General features: G+C 41.8%; 1 protein-coding gene across 5 annotated transcripts in view; it reads right to left on the minus strand.

Annotated features, from left to right (window-relative positions):
- The window catches only part of PPP2R3B (protein phosphatase 2 regulatory subunit B''beta), a 91,107-nt gene extending 73,753 nt beyond the window's left edge, over positions 1–17,354 (minus strand). For 2 of the 5 annotated variants that reach the window (XM_077815117.1, XM_077815152.1), the window contains exons 1-2: positions 17,036–17,347; positions 14,017–14,477 (exon numbers count right to left, since the gene is read on the minus strand). In XM_077815117.1, coding sequence (XP_077671243.1) covers positions 14,017–14,367 — 351 coding nt within the window. In that variant the 5' untranslated portion in view covers positions 14,368–14,477; positions 17,036–17,347. Of the gene's footprint in view, positions 1–14,016; positions 14,478–15,854; positions 16,014–17,035 lie in introns of those variants that run through there. The other 3 variants (XM_077815143.1, XM_077815134.1, XM_077815125.1) reach the window with 3 other exon arrangements.
- Between the last annotated feature and the right edge of the window lie 535 nt (positions 17,355–17,889).

The raw sequence follows: 17,889 nt of genomic DNA on the forward strand, positions 1-17,889 counted from the left end.
CAAAAATTTATACTTGGTTCTTCAGTCAGACAAACAATGCTTCCTTTCTAAGTTGTTCTGTACAGTGACACTCTTAATGTATACAAGACACCAATGGTACACCAACTTGCCTCAAGTGCAATTATTTCATTACTGAAGTTGAGGTATGATATGCTGTTCAGAGGAACATTGCTTAGCTACATTTTTCCAGATCTAAAAAGAAGAGTTTATGGCAGGCCCTTCCTCCCATGGAGCCAGAGAAACATCTTTATATTGATTATATCAGTACTGATAACCCTCTCACAGTACTTGAGGTGGAATGACACTATCATCAGGAAAAAACACAGCATCTTTTCAGGAAAGCATACCACAAAAGTGTATGTTTGATGCAATTATATCTATGGTCTCTGGAAGACTAAAGAGCCTCTTGTGCTCTTAAGTCAAAGCCCTGAATTGGTTGTCATTGCTATCCTTATTTAGTATTTGCATTCAGGGGAATGAAAGTACTGGGCTTCACCCAGTCCTGTACAAGAGCACAGGGTGGTTTCTTGTGCAGTATAGTGATGGCACAACTGGCACAGGACAAAGGACCATTCAGTCTTATGTTACCATTTACTGAACACAAAACATGTTTAAATTTACAAATAAATCAATACCACCATTGAGGCTGTACTACATAGCAACACTGTTAGAGAGAGACATACAGAGGCAGACATGCTGTATCCCAGGCTATGCAGTTATGTTTTAGCGTTCATGTGTAATGATTTCGGGGTTCTGTCTGTACAGCTTGCCCCAACCAGATCTGCGACATCATACAATAGGGATTTATAGTTCAAATTCTACAGAACTGTCATTAAGTTTAAATCTTAACAAAATCTATGCAGCATAAGCAATGGCAAATTTCTTACCTGATCGTTTACTCTCTCTTAGTAGCTTCTCTCCTTATTCATCATCACTAATAGGTTAATGCCACCTACCTATATAGTTCAGAGATTATCCAGTGTTGTTGCTGGAGGCTCCAGGATTTATGCCCTGCTCTTCAGATTAGGCCACAAAGAGTTCTCCCAAAACTGTAGAAATACTCCAGCTACCCATTATTAGCATTAAGACAACAACTTGACATAATGTATGAATTAACCTTAAGATAATTATATGTGAAAGTCTCCCTTTAGAGAAAAAAAAATCAGTTTTTATTTTGTTAATTTACCAAACTACTGGATGGGTGGAATGAGATGAGAAATGACGCTAACACAAAAAACAAAAACAAAAAAAAGACTTTCCTCCCTATTCTGCTCCACACCGCCTCTCCTCATTCTCACTAATGGGAGGCAGTGACCAGAAAGCAGCGAATCACAGGAGGAGGACAACAATAAGCAGTATAGTAGAATAAGAAGCAGGAATAGAAGTTCCCCTATATAAAACAAGGAATTATGTGGGAACATTAGCATCTTCCTACAAAAGGCTGCTGCTGCAAAGAAACTGAATCTTACTTGCAAATCTTCCTCAGACAAGGTCATATATTTAAGACTGCCATAAGGCATTTGATTTGGTACTTCATAACATTTTGATAAAAAACAGAATGGTACAAAATTAATGTGGTTAAAAGGTGGCTAACTGATGATTTCACATTTGATAGATCTCAAAATGTAACTTGTACTGTGTAGTGAGTTCCAAGTGGGGTCCCGCACAGATCAGTTCATGGTCCTACACTATTTAATGACTTGAAAGAAAACAAAATCTTCAAACTTTTATCAGTGATGACATAAAAATTGGGGGAGTGGTAAACAAAGAGGACAGATTACTGATACAGAGCACTATGGATCAGTTGGTAAAGTGGGCACAAGCAAACAATATGCATGTATACAGCTAGGAACAAAGAATGAAGGGCACAGACACCCTTACAAGATGGGGGACTATATCGTAGGATGCAGTCACTCTGAAGATTTGGGGTTGTGGTGAACAATCAGAATAGACTATCAGGGTTGGAAGAGACCTCAGGAGGTCATTTAGTCCAACCCCCCGCTTAAAGTGGGACCAATCCCCAATTTTTGCCCCAGATCCCTAAATGGCCCCCTCAAGGATTGAACTCACAAACCTGGGTTTAGCAGGCCAATGCTCAAACCACTGAGCTATCCCTCCCCACACTGTATCCAAAAGGATAATGTGAAAATCTTGAGTAGTCTGACCACACCAATGAAAAATTTCCTATCTGAGTTCTGCACGAATACCAAAATGTATCAGAGGCTAATGGACAATCTATGCAGAATTACACTTCTGTTTTGATGCCCAGGTTGTTAATTACAGGTATTCCTGATTCAGATGAAGGAGTCCCTGCTTCAGGAAATCTGCTTTTTTCTGCTGGTGCAGTGTGAGCTCCTGGACTATCTTGCAAGTCTAAAGTGCATTTTGCACCAGTTGAGGACTAGGAGGAGGACTTAAAGAATAGAGAAAAGAAGGGAGAGTTTATGTAAACTGTCTGGAAAGGTAACAGATTCTTCTCTGCCAAGGATATTATTTGCATTGCCACAGAAAAGCTTTGACCCCTGGTTACTCCCTAGTTTTGGGAGAGATATAAACACAAATACCCTAATTATAAGCAAACTTCTAAGAGAAGATAGGAGGAAACTTCCCCTGTGAACACCATAGTTGCCCGCTACATGATTTTTTGCACCTGTTTCTGAAGCAGCTGGTACTAACCACAGTCAGACAGAATATTGGACTTGATGGCTCACTAATCTGTTCCCATTTGGCCATGGTTTTAGGGGCTTTTTAGGCATGGGGAGGTTGGTTCAAACATCAGATACAGCTGCCCAAAATGAACTAAAAGTATGTACTCAGATTCTGGAATTTGCTTCTCCTCTGCAATGCTTGCTTTCAAAGTAAGCAAGCAAGGATTAGAGTTAAAAAAAATCAGGTTAACTTTCATCATGTTGTTTGTACTTGTCTTATTCAAATCACATCAAATGTCCCCCTCTGTGGGAAGGCACCTAATTTTGTGAGCTGTGTAGGGAACCCTGTGCTTCTTCCCCTAGGGAGTTGAGAACCCAGTTTGGTACCTTGAGGGGGGGGAGGAGAGAGAGGGGAGGGAGAGGCAGGGAGGTTTATGAATCCTTTCAGGGTTTCCTCCCCTCCAGCCCAGGTCTGTTGCAGGATTTACCTCCTTGAGGTAGTCAGATAATCTGAGGATGAAAAGGACACTATCTTCCTAAAATGCTCAGAAGCTTCTGATTGGTCTTGTGTTGAGTCATGGCTCCTTGGGGCAAGAGGTGAGACCCAACATACAGTTCCAACTGAGACCCATGGTCTGGCAGCACAAGGGTTGTCTGGCTGTGAGCAGGTAGGGAATAATACACCCTCTGTAAAGTCTGTAAATGCTGCCTCACAGATTTAGCCTAGTGTTTGCAGGCCAGCTCTACCATGCCCAAATGGGGGCAGAAGAATGCCTAAGAGATGCTGCAGCACTGAATGATTGAAGCCACCCTGTTACCAAAAACCCAAACGAAGGGAGTTGGGGGAAAAGAAACATGCGTTGCTACTGTACAAAAATGAATAAAAAAATAAAGTTATAAAATGAAGAAAATGAACCACCAGCTGCTGGAGGCAGAAAATCTGATGACCTGAGCTGAAGGGTGGGGACTTAGTTCAGGAGCATCCACCAACATTGGATCAACTCCAAATTCCAAAGATTGGGGCATTAACCCGTTAGTAATGAGTAAGAAAAGAAGCTATGCAACAGAAGTTGTCTGCAACATTAAAGTACATTTCTGAAACTGCTGTAGATGGTTAAAAACTGGAAAAGTTTTTGCCAAAAAATTGCATTTTAGTTTTCTTCCTGTTTTACATTTACTAGAAACATAACATACTTATTTGGCACTGCTAAATCTGTATGAGCACAGATATAACTGGGGCAGACAGTAAAATAAAGTTTTTTCCCCACTCAAGAATAAATCTGGGGGGTTCCAAAAGCTTTCCTACAGCATAATGGATACACTGACCTGTTTCAAAGTTACAATAGGTGATCAAATTGTAGTTCAACACCAATTTCATCTAGTAAATGCTATTTTAAGAACTTATTTTTTAAACATACAAAAGCAAAAACAAAGGAATGCAACAAACATGCAATGATACAATCATCATCATCAGGTAAAAGGAATGTCTATGTAGGTTTTTATACTGCGCTCAGAGAGCCTTCCAGTAGTGCATTAAGCAAGACAGCTGTCACCTGTCGGATCTCATCCTCTCACCAGAGAGAGAAGCATATGTAGTGAAGCATTTTGTTTTGGTGAGTTTTTTTTTTTAAACTTTAATATAATTTTGCTATGTGTTTATATTATAGAAGTCAAGGTCAAAACAAATGTGCCTTACACTTGGAGGGTGAAGTGGTGAGGTTTGTGGGGGCCTTAGTTCTTGGAAGAATTCATTCCAGGTTCAGATCGTCCTCAGAGAAAGTTTTGTCTCCCACACAGACGAACTTTACCCTCATTGTTGAGTTCTATTGTGTCAGAGGAGTGAAGTTGCTGACCATGATCTTTTTACCAGAGATTAAGATGAACTTTTAAGTATCTTGGGCCCAGGTCATGGGGTGTACTGAAGATAAGGACTGAGACCTTCAACTTGATTCAAAATTCTGTGGGAAGCCATTGTAGAGAGCAGCGTATGGGTGTGATGTGCCTGTGCTGCTGAGGAGGCATACTGCAGTGTATATATTAGTTGGAGTTACCTAAATACTGAAGGTTTCATGCCCAGGTATACCACATTGCTGTAGTCCAGCTGAGAGGTGACAAAGACATGAATAACTGAGGCCAGGTCGTTGTCCAACAGGATGCGGCAGTCTCCTAGCCAACCAGAGATGGTAGTAAGTGTTACTGTTGCTATGTGAGAGCTCAGTGTCAGCAAGGAATCCAAGAGTAATCCTAGATCATGGACTGAATTGACTAATTGTGGATGTGAACCTTCAATCAACAGAGAATGCACTGTGGCTGAAAACTCTGCCCACCAGCACCATCTCTGTTTGGCTTAGGTTTAGCTTCATCCAGCTGCTGTTCATACATGAGATGAACTCATCCAAATACTAGGCCATCTTGGTGGCAGTGATTTGGGCATATATGGTGAAGGATAAATAGAGCTGTGTATCATCTACATATTACTGGCACTGGATTCCATATTGTCTGACCCAGTTCACCTAGTGGTTACATGCAGATGTTGAAAAGGACTGGAGAGAGAACTGTCCCTGTGGAACTCTACAAGTGAGGGGTCTAGTGGTGGAGATGCAGTTTCCCATCACTACTTACTGGGTGAATCCCTCCAGGAAACTCTCAAACCATTTTAGTGCATTACTCTGAACCCCACCATCTCTCTCTCAAGTGATACAGCAGTATCTCAGCCATGTGTTAAATGCAGAAGAGAGGTACCGGAGGATGAGAATGGATGTCTGTTCTCTATCCACTGACAAATCGTCCATTAGTGCCATTATAGCAGTTTCAGTTCCATGTCCTGGCCTAAATCCAGACTATTCCAGGTACAGAATGTTAGCTTCAGTTAGACAAGCTTGTCATTGGCCTTTTGTTAGTTTCGCTGTGAGCTTGCTCAGGAATAGGAGGTTTGAAACTTGGAATAGTTGGCTAGGTCTAAGTATCCACAGTGGGGTTCTTCAGCGTTGGTCAGACTATTGCGTGTTTGAAAAAGGACTGGAAGATTCCTTCTCTGAAAGATGCATTAGCTATTTCAGTGGCACCCAGTTATTCATGACTCCCAAGAGCCAGGAAGGGCATGGGGTAGATTCCCAAGTCTTGAGTCAGGACTCTTTTAGAATGCCCAGAACTTCGTGAGTGAATGTACTATACTCTGGGAATGCAGGGGAGGCTGTTGGTTGGTGGTTTCAGGCAGAGAGAATCCATGCTGTTTGAGAAGACTACCTGCACACACATGATCATTTCATGAAAGTTGGGCAATAGTTATTTGCAGTGCTTGGTAACTCGGCTTTGATGCAAGTTATAGGCATTCAGGATTGATGAAGCAGTTTAGTGCCCTGGATAACTCCTTGGGGCAGGATCTGGGCAGCCTCAATGGTGGTTCAGTAAGATGATTCTCTTGGACCACAATATAGGCTGGTGCTAGGGACATGCCTTTCGTTGCCTGAGAAAATCTCCCCAAGTTTGGTCAAGTTATAAGTCTCCTGTACACTGAGTGAGGCAGGGGGTCCTGTGGGAAACAGTGATCATCTAAATCAATGCACACACATGAGGGCAAAATTAAAGTTGAATGTGCAACCTTAATTCTGGCTTTTCTTAACCTTTGAGTGCTTGACTTTGCAACCTTAACATTCCTTTAATGTAGCTTTTGTATAGTTGCATTTAAACTCAAGACTACGTTTTAAATTTTTCTCCAAAAAAGCAGTGTTAATTAATATAACTTCCATCATCAACACTGAAAGACTATACAAGAAAAGTAAACTTTGTAAAACATCCCTTATTCAAAACCTAGTTATTTATCTATGAGTTGTATCATGATATTAAATTATCTAAGCAAGTTCTCAGGTTGGTTTTGGGTTTGGAGAGGTAAATAAAATAGTAAAGTAAAAACAAGTAAAATATATAAAGAGTTTATGCAACGAGGGCATTTTCTCTGTGTGAATATTTAAGAGCAAAAATAAAGTGAAACCCAGGTTAAAATTAGTTGGTGGACTTTACAAGTAAAGTAACTTTACATAACTTAAAACAAATCAAGTTCAATTCTGCACCTGCTTTCTCAGTTTTCAAAACCAGAATATCAATCTGGGCTACTAAGATAAGAAGACACACAAAGCTGAGGATTATATAAATGCTTCAGTGGTCAGTTTTTTGACATATGGGACTGAAACATGGCATGTACTGTTAAGATTGAAAAGGAGTTGGACACCAGTCACATGAAGCATCTCCAAATGATTGAAAACATCAAATGGTAAAAATTCAAGTAGAATGAATAGATCCATTTTCTAACTAAACAGATCCTTCTCTCCAAAGTGGTGTAGTCAGCTGCTCTGAATGCCTACCAACTTCCCTGCAAAAGTCATCTTTGACATTGACCCAGTGAAAGCAAGATTAAAAAACCCAGACCTAAACATGATGGCTGAATGACAGACATCTGTTCCTCACAGGCATCCCACTCTAATGTGCCAGATTTGGTTCAGGACAGATCATGGAAGCACATACCACAGTGAGTATCCTTTATGCTGTCCATGCAACAGCACACAAACTAACTCCTTCCAAGTCTTCATCCTCTAACTTACTGGCTTTTAGCTGCTTGAATCATCAGTGGCTTTGACGTAGCACAAACACAGCTTATCTTCAAATATGACTGGCACTTTTACTGGCTAAAGAAGGGTGTACTCTATGTTCTACATTAGCGGAGGACTGTCTCAATCATCTTTCTTCCTGCCTCTCCCCTGATTGTGTGGGGAATATGGCCCAGGAGAAACAAGATTTTCCTCCCTTCAGATAAGACCTGTTTTCTCAGGACCCAAAACCCTTTTATAGAGACTAACCCCAAAGAGAATTATAATTCAGGTCTCATTGTTATCTCCTGAAATCTATTTGTTTGTAGGTATTCAGCACCACTGCATGCCCTGTATGTTACTTGTGATAATTCCAGAAATGGATATCAGAATTCAGTGACTCAGCCCAAATGTACCAAAGGTTGTGATGGAAGAGGCCTCTGCCCGAAAGAAAATATATACTTCAGTAACCGCAAAGCGCATGCATACATTTCCCTTCTGCAGTTAAAAGAGCAGAGACTTTGAAAGAAGTTGGCTATAGCGAAATTTTGGGCAGCTCTAAGAAATTCTGTTCATTCTTCCACTATTCCTGATTAGAAGTAGGACCCTTCTCTTATATCACCTTTTGGTACATAGTCCCAAATGCTACAATATTGTATCTTAATTTTTTTCCTATCTCTTTTATGGTTCCTGTTTAGAACCTTAATTTGGATTACTGAAGCTATATTGCAAGCTATTTTTACAATTAGGAACTTGTTTTTCATTTATGGAAGATTAGGATTCCAAACTTCACTTATATTTAAACTAGCTGTAGGTAAATCTGTTTGAACTCATCTTGGAAGCATGCTTAAGTACACATACACAAACAGATGCATTCTATTAACATTGTAATGGGTGGTTTGTGAATGCATCTGAAGGACAAAAGGGTAGATTCTGGAATCTATAAGAAAGTTAGCAGCCATAGGAGAACCTGCCATTATACCAAGGGTGTTATTTTAAGGGTTGATGTACCCAGCAAATGCACATTATTCAAAAGCAACTTTTATTTCTTAAACATACTGTGTTTTATAGAAGAGAAACATTTAAGATGAAGGTTCACTTCAGCTGATAATAAAATTAGACCAGTGTTCATATAAGTTTTCTGTAGCTTAGACCCAAATTTTGGGTGGGAACTGAGCTTATAAGGGTCATTTCTAAACAGTATTATAAAAGCCACTCCACTATCTAAATGAAAGTTAGATTTTCATTTATGACTTCCCCTACTCCCCATTATGAGTACATTTTCAGTTCTCTTTAACAACTGGTATACTTAATTGGGGAAGTAGATTGTTAGATGCATTGGGCTAGCTGCGGTACACAGTTTGCAGAGTATTCAGATTGCCAAGCAAACTGAGTAATATTAACTTCAAAAGATTCTTTCCCCTCTTAAGTATTGTCTGAAGAATGGAGTAGATTAAACAACTGTAATCTGTAAGACTCCAATATCCTTCAAAGGGTTTCTAGTGACATAACCATGGAACCAAATCCCAAGTGTATTTTTTGCCAAAATTTTAGTTTTCCTCCCGCTATACATTTGTTAGAAACATGAAAATTCTCACACCAAACCATCATTTTTTTCTATTGTTGTCACCAAGGAGGCTTCAAACAAGAACTGTTGCAATTCCTTGCTGTCAAATAGTTATTACTTTTAATATATTTATAAAATTATCCTTACATTACAGATAAATTCTGGTGCCTATTGCACTGAAATGTGAGAGGTTGTGACTTCAGTAGTTTTGCCTATGTTTGGTAATGGAAGACCAACTCATTCATTTGCCATCTGCTCTGCTATAATGGAACTTTAAGCCTACAGATAATGAAACGCCTAATAAGTTGTTTTCAGGCCTCAAACAAGAGGCAACTATTGCCACTGCACTATTATAAATCAAGAAACTAGGCAAATTCTGTAGCACACTTCTACTCCTCACTGAGTTCTGGGGCACCTTTATTTAAATTCAAAACTGCAGGTTACTGGACTAGATGTGAAAACGAATACAGTACTAAAAAGCTAGTACAGCAATCCCATAGATCAGATGTTGTATCCTTGTGTCACGGGATGTCTTAACTTGTGGTCCTGTTGCAAGCACTCCTATGAGCCATTGCACAGACAATTCCTGGGGCACAGGTTTGCCCCAGCTAGATTCTCCCACTTCCGATCTGCCCCCCATGGCTCCTATCTCTGATCTGCCTTCACCGTGTCTTCTCTGACCCACACACAGCCTGCCCCAGTTACTGGCAGGAACCCCTACCGCACTAGTAGTGCTGTCCAGGGGGGTCTTACACCTCTTCACACTTTAAAAGGTCCATAGAACAGCGATGAATTAGGCCACACATTTAAACAAGTTAAATTTTATGTTGCCATTTTCAGTTTATAACATGCTGCAGACTTTGCAGAGACAACACAAGTAAACCATATAAGCAGTTAAAGAAGAGGGGGAAACTGGAAATTGGGGCAACTTGATTAGGTTAGTGGTAGTTTCTGACTTGAAAGTGTCTGGAAAGCAATTTAGGATGACAGGTGGATGTTTTTGCTATAATATTCAGTAGTGTTGATATTTAACTTTTAAACCAACAACATTTTATCAGCCCACGAGATGAGGCAGCTCTGGGCTTGTCTACACAGTACGGCAATACATGCTCAAGGAGTGTGAATTCTAAAACCCATCAACATGTTGTGCACTAACTGGCCCTTGCAGTCCCGTTTCGAACAGCACTATGTTAACGGGCACTAAGAACTTTTAGCTCATGCCAGCAAGATCTACAAGGGCCAGTTAGTGTGCATCATGTTGATGTGCTTGAGAATTCACACCCCTTGAGTGCACATTACCACACTGTTTAAACAAGCCCTCAGAAATAATTTCAGACTGCATGAAGACTCTGCATTGGTTTACACTCAATTCTCATTTTTAGGATTTTGTCATAACAGTGGAGGCTAGCTGCCATTTTTTTTTTAAAGATTAAAAATTTAGAACAGTTCTGCAGCAAATTCTGCAACACTGCCCAATACTTGAGGCCTTCACTATAAGTCAGGAGCTTTATGAAAGGAGAGCTTAGAAACATACCACCTACTGACAAAACTATTACTTTCTGTTAAAGTGCAATCAAGTCTGAGGTTCTGTACAAAATATGGTGCCTGGTAAGTTTATCACTATAGGGAGAAAGAAAATGTCTTCACATCTGTTTACCTAGTACTCTGCTCTATGGCAGAACCAAATTAAATTAAGGATAAGCAGCAATACATCTTTCCCTCAGACCTAGTCTTTTAGAAAGCTAGCCTTTTCTTTGATTAAAAGGTATATCACCACATGCTATTTTATGGATATGTCTGTATAATCAACACTACTTCATCTATATGGCTACTGAGTCTGAGATTTGGCTTCTAGAGTCAGTAAGCGTTCATCCCTGGGCTTCCACACAAATAGTATTCCTGTACTCAGAGCTCCTGTCTGGACCTGGACAGATTCATGCAGAAAGATGGGCACAAAATCTGGATGACCAGGTCACGGGTTTTTTTGTTTCTTTTTAACTATAGCAAGCTGTAAATCCACCAATGATCCACCTAAATTTCCCACCCCTCCATCCTCAATCCTTAGCTTTTCCTTGCCAGTCAGGAAAGTGCTGGAAAACAGATACCAGACTTAGCCTTACTGTACTAGGAAGGAATAAAAAAACAAACTGGCTCCAATACTACTCTGATATGCAATTTCTATGAATTCACGCATTTGTAATACAGTCATAGTATCTGGATAACAAAAGAGCATTAGTCCACATAACTAAGGTTCTTCACTTTCGTTCTATTTTATGATGCTTTCACAATAAAGATAATTTCTGGAGGATTTTTTCACTGAGAAATGTTACGACCACTCTGCAGCTACTGGTATTGGGGGGGAAAAAAGCAAGATTGACTCATTCTGATTTCCTGGATAAGAAATTCTACAGCTAGCAGTCTTCCACTGAGAATTCAAATTGAAAGCACCTGTGCCCATCATAAATCGAACAAGTGGAAAGAAAAGCACATACTTAAAACCAGATTCCCACAAAGTCTGAGGCAATAAATCATTCAGCCTCTACACAATACTGATAGAACTTCAAGTTATACATCTACTAAGCAGAAAAGGATACAAGTGATGACCCTCCAGAAGCAAAGGCAAAATATTAGTTAACCTTCCTAGAGCCTAAGGATAACAAGGGACTAAGGCCTAAATTTTTAAAGGGATTTAAATGTTTCTTCACTCAGCACTGGAATGATGAACTGACTTAGGAGTTTAAGCCTCATTTTCAAAGTGATTTAGACGCCTAAGGCAAAGATACTTAGGTTTTGCAATGCTGAACAAAAGCAACACCTAACTACGTTTAAAAATCTGGGCCTAGGCTTCTCACCAGGATGTTGTCCCTCTACTGGTAGATAGTACCACTCCCTTTGTAGAGTTAGGTGTGTATGGAAAATTTTTCAAACTAGTAAAGTACACTGCACTGTATTAGCACCAGGAAAAGTGACATGTGGCCCTTGGATAATCAGTGAACTTGAGCTTCCAACCAGAGATGTTAGTTTGTAAACCTCTACTCCACATCTTTAGTCAAATGAAATCCCTAATACCAATTTCAGACACTAGCATAGCTTGTAAATCCAACCAGTAGTAGATTTTATCAGACGCACACCCACATAAGAGTGGATACTAACTTATTAGGCCTGCCTACATTACCCGCTGGATCAACTGGCAGGGATTGATCCAGCAGGGGTCAATTTATTGCATCTAGACTAGGCGGCGTCGACAGGGGAGCATCAGCAGTCGACTCACTGCAGTAAAGACACCACGGTGTGTAGATATAAGTATGTCGACTTCAGCTACATTATTCGTGTAGCTGAAGTTGCTTAACTTAGATCGATCCCCCTCCCCCCACAGCGTAGATCAGATCTTAGATGCTCAGTTCATTAAAACAGCTACTCTACAACTAAAATCAACAAATTTCTGCAATTTCTAATCCTCTAGGAGGAAATGATTTTCCTGCACATGTAGCATTCACTGTGGTACGTCTAGCATCTAGTAAGAGTTGCAACATAGAGATATACAGCTCAGATTGTACGATATTATATTTGTCAGAGTTTAGTGTCATAGAATCATAGAATATCAGGGTTGGAAGGGACCTCAGGAGGTCATCTAGTCCAACCCCCTGCTCAAAAGCAGGACCCATCCCCAAATAAATCATCCCAGCCAGGGCTTTGTCAAGCCTGACCTTAAAAACTTCTAAGGAAGGAGATTCCACCACCTCCCTAGGTAACGCATTCCAGTGTTTCACCACCCTCCTAGTGAAAAAGATTTTCCTAATATCCAACCTAAATCTCCCCCACTGCAACTTGAGACCATTACTCACTGTTCTGTCATCTGCTACCACCGAGAACAGTCTAGAGCCATCCTCTTTGGAATCCCCTTTCCAGTAGTTGAAAGCAGCTATCAAATCCCCCCTCATTCTTCTCCTCCGCTGACTAAACATCCCCAGTTCCCTCAGCCTCTCTTCATAACTCATGTGTTCCAGTCCCCTAATCATTTTTGTTGCCCTCCGCTGGACTCTTTCCAATTTTTCCACATCCTTCTTGTAGTGTGGGGCCCAAAACTGGACACAGTACTCCAGATGAGGCCTCACCAATGTCGAATAGGGGGGAACGATCACGTCCCTCGATCTGCTGGCAATGCCCCTACTTATACATCCCAAAATGCCATTGGCCTTCTTGGCAACAAGGGCACACTTGACTCATATCCAGCTTCTCGTCCACTGTAACCCCTAGATCCTTTTCTGCAGAACTGCTGCCGAGCCATTCGGTCCCTAGTTTGTAGCGGTGCATTGGATTCTTCCGTCCTAAGTGCAGGACTCTGCACTTGTCCTTGTTGAACCTCATCAGATTTCTTTGGGCCCAATCCTCCAATTTGTCTAGGTCCCTCTGTATCATATCCCTACCCTCCAGCATATCTACCTCTCCTCCCAGTTTAGTGTCATCTGCAAACTTGCTGAGGGTGCAATCCACACCATCCTCCAGATCATTTATGAAGATATTGAACAAAACCGGCCCCAGGACAGACCCCTGGGGCACTCCACTTGATACGGGCTGCCAACTAGACATGGAGCCATTGATCACTACCCGTTGAGCCCGACAATCTAGCCAGCTTTCTATCCACCTTATAGTCCATCCATCCAGCCCATACTTCTTTAACTTGCTGGCAAGTGTCCTTTTACATTACTTCGTTACACTTCACAGTACTGAATAACTACCACCATTGTTGATTTTGGAGAACTGGAGATTCCAGAGGGAAACAAAATGCTTGGAAGTTTCTTGTTTTGAGTAATCTTCAATCAGCTATAAGATTATCAGTCTCTTGGTAAAAAGAAAAGGAGTACTTGCGGCACCTTTATTTGAACATAAGCTTTCGTGAGCTACAGCTCACTACATCAGATGCAATCGATGTAGCTCACGAAAGCTTATGCTCAAATAAATTTGTTAGTCTCTAAGGTGCCACAAGTACTCCTTTTCCTTTTACAGATACAGACTAACACGGCTGCTATTTTGAAACCAGTCTCTTGGTAGTTTAGACAAGTATTAGCGAACACTAGCTATTTATGCCACTAACTCACTTTTTAATTGAATGCAGTGGTGAAACAAAAACAGCCTCATAACTCATCAACACCACACACCTTAGGTTCACCTATTACAAAAGGTATTCTAATTCAAGTCTCAAAGTAAAGGAACTTACTGTTCTTGTCCCTGCAGACCTACGTATTCCTCTAATATTAGATAGGTTTCTTGGGCTAGTTGAAGTTCCTAGGGGGAGAGCTGTGGAAAGATGAGGAGGACTGGAAGGAGTCACCAAAGGAGATATCAGGTTATCTAGCATACTTTGTTTAGATTTGGAGGTTTTATTAGTAAAAATGAGAGGTTCACTGTCCCCAGCATCTCCACTACCAATTTCAGTCTTCTCTTCATTCTTGATCCTTCTCAAACAATCCTTTAACATCGACTGGGTTGTAGGCTGACTGAGCCAGCACAGGAAGAGTTCATCCACTTTCATCTTTAGTACAGGTTGCAAAACTTTCCCAGCCAGCATCTTCTATCAGTTTACTTTTGTTCCAACAAAGGAACTCAAGTCAACCAGATTAAGAACGTTTCGCTGCTTATTCCACTGTCTTTCACTCTCTTGCACAAAATCCAAGATGCCTGTTAAAAGAAAGATTTTATTGCTTAATATTATGATTGCAACAAGATGTCAAGACTTAACTAATTCCACATGGTACAAACTTAGATACAAGGCTTGATGACAAACATACAAATAAATGAGAATCAGATCATATTCCATCAACTATGGATTAGTAACAATTAAAAGGCTTTTAAAACTAATTTGGGCTGTGAAGATTGTTCCTCTGAGTCCCCATCCTGTACAATCTCAGCATAAGAGATAATTTATCTGGTCTACACTACAGACCAATATCAGTATAACTACATTGCTCAGGGTGTGAAAAATCCACACCCCTAAGCAACTTAGTTATACCAACTTAACCTTCCACCACATAGACAGTGCTATGTGGACAGGAGAGCTTCTCCTGTCAACACAGTTACCGCTTCTGAGGGAGGTGGATTAACTACACCAATGGGAGAAGCTCTCCTGGCAGCCTAGGAGTGTTTTCACTAAAGCTTTTACTGCTGTAGACTGTACATGAAGACAAGCCCTAATACTTTTCAGACATTTACTTCCAACTCTGCCAAAAAGCCCACCTTCCTTTCTGTGAGTGTAGATGTGCAAAGTTTCAAGAGTTTTTTTTTAAAATGAAAATAGAAGTGGGTCTTAAATAAGGCTTTGAACCTGACTGATACTACAGAGCCATTACATGCAAGCAATGAAATTCCAAGCAAAAGAAGTTAGTATTAATGAAATGTTAAGATTGAAATACCAAGTGTTTGAGTCAGGAAATGCAGAGTTAAAGTTGAAAACTCAACCTTAATTCCACATCTTATGCTTATGCCTTAAAATATGATCCCTTTGTCTCAGTTTTAATGATTTATCAGTATAATCCTAAATGAAATTTTTTATCAAGTTTATACAGTTATGGTACAGTGCTGTCTTCAGACTATTTGATTTTTATGTCTCAGTCAGAACACCACAAATCAGTATTGAAAGTACAACTTAATGTTATTAACCTTTACAATGTATGGAACGTTCAGTTTTTTTAAAAAGCCAGCGCAAACCTATGATGGCTTTAAGTGTTGGGATGGCTGCAAGACCTTTCAGCTTTGAATTACTCTCACTTCTGAGGCAAAACTCCAGGTTGAGCATGCCCGAATTCAGAATTTAAGGAAAGAAGCAAAGGGCTAAAGCAAAATACTAAAAAAAAAAATCTGCGTTCTATCCTAGTTGTGTAGTTGACCAATATCTCAGTCACCACATCTGTAAAAAAACCTGTCAAAGGGACTTAATGTTTGCAAAGCATTCTTATCCTTAGGCGGAAGGCTTTATGGATATGCAAAATAGTTGTAATTATTTTTATTAAAACCTCAGTTAAGGAAGAAAAGCTTTCGTTAGCACCATAATTTACATACGTTTAAAATTAGGAAGTTTGAGCCTTTATCCAGTCTTCCAGCTAGCATGCGTCACAATAATGGACAAACTCAAACTCAGGAACCTTTAAACATCTATAACACCACTTACTCAGATTTTCTTTAGATATGGTTTGTTTGCAGATCACGACACTAACTCAAACCAAGACAGAGTGAATCAGAATTAACTGCAAGTCAGATGTTCCACTATGTATTTGCAGGTTGGGATTTTCTATTATCTAAGTGAATTAGGAGCACATGTAACATTGAAAGCCAACGTGATTTGTGCACCGTAAACCATGGAGACGCTTTCAAAAAAAAAATCCATATTCTAGGGTGTCAACAAATAAGGGCAGAGTAAAGATTCAGCTTTCCCTAAATTGCATACAATTTAGCATACAATTTACAAAATTTACAATTTTGATTCCATAACATCCATGTTGATTTTGCAGTAATTTTCTGCAGGGAAAGCATGCCTGAGAGAGGCAGCCAAAACACACTATGCAATGATAATGGTTGTAATTAAGCACTCAAGACAAGGCAGGCAGAGCTAGTTAAATGATCAACTTTATCTCTTCCCCTCGCCTCCCTTCCGTTGGTTACTATAACTTTTCAGATATTGTGTTTATGAAATCAGAGTTATCCATGGTGTTGAACTCATACACTGTGGAATAGCAAGGATATGATAGGGAAGAAACTCATTGAGTGGCCCATCCCACCCAGCTCACTGCAGGACTGTTCACTTCTATGGTCTGTCTCCTGATAGACTCCATCCCGTACAAAGAGAGAACCAGGGTGCCTTGGTGCGGGTCATGAGTCATGAAACTAAAAGACAACAGGTTTAAAGCTATCATAAGGAAGTACTTCACCCAATGCACAGTCAACCTCTTGAACTGGTCACCAGGGGATGTGACTAAAGCCAGAACTATAACTTGGTTCAAAGAAGAATTAGCTACATTCATGGAAGATAGGTCCACCCATGCTTATTCGTAGGGTGACCAGACTGTTCCAATATTAGGGGCTTTGTTTTACCCCAGCCTGATTTTTCACATTTGAGATGTGGTCACTCTAGCCCTTAGCCAAGATCATCAGAGATGCAACCCCACCCTCCTTCTGGCCACACGAAACCTCGCTCTCCCAGAAGCTGAGACGGGACGACAGGGGATGGATCCCTTGATAATTACCCCACTTCTGAAGACAGGGCACTCCGGACTAGAGGGACCACGGAGGGCTCTGGTCCTGCTCAGCCTCTCCTCTGCCCCGGGGCCCCCGCCCCATCCCCGGGCGGCGGCCAGGCCCCTGCCGCACTCAGCTCCGTGTTTCCTTCACCTCCCTTCCCCTCAGCTCGGCGCCGGGCTGCGGGACGGACCCGCTGGGAAACGGGGCTGCAGCCACCCAGGGCCCGGACCGCCCCGCGCTCCCCAGCAATACCCCAGACGGCCCGGCCGGGGCGCGGCAGCGGCGGCTTCACGTCTCACCTCCCGCCGCTGCCTTCAAACCCGCCGCCGCGCCGCGCCTTCCGGCCCGCCCCGCCCGAGAGCGGGCCCTTTATACAGCCGCAACTCTCACGAGAGTCTCCCCGCGAGAAGCTGCTCCCGGTTGCCAGGGTGACAGGGGGGCACGTGGCTGGAAGGAAACACAGCCACGCCGGGAGGCTGCTGCGTCCTGACGTCGCCGTCCCAGCAGCCTGTGCGGTGTGACGACACCACCGCACCCCGCTGGCTTCCCCTCCCGTGTACTTCTCCTTTCCCAGCAGCCTGTGCGGTGCGCTGGGCGCTCTGTGACCCCTCCCGTCCTTTCCCGGCCGCCTGTGTGGTGTAAAGCCCTGTGTCGGCCCCCATACACACCTCCCCCTCCCCCATGCCCTGCAGGCTCCCACCATGGCTGCCTAGCACCCTCCTGTAACCCCCTGTGCCACTGCCATCAGCATCACCAGGGTTCCCTCCCTCCCTCTTGGGAGCCTCCTGAACCCTGTGGGTGAAGGGGGGTATCCCGGGGTTGGGGAAGCTCCCGCCGGGCCTCATAGTGCATCCCAACA

This window comes from Eretmochelys imbricata, chromosome 1 (genome assembly GCF_965152235.1).
Source record: "Eretmochelys imbricata isolate rEreImb1 chromosome 1, rEreImb1.hap1, whole genome shotgun sequence".
Classification (NCBI taxonomy): Eukaryota; Metazoa; Chordata; order Testudines; family Cheloniidae; genus Eretmochelys; species Eretmochelys imbricata.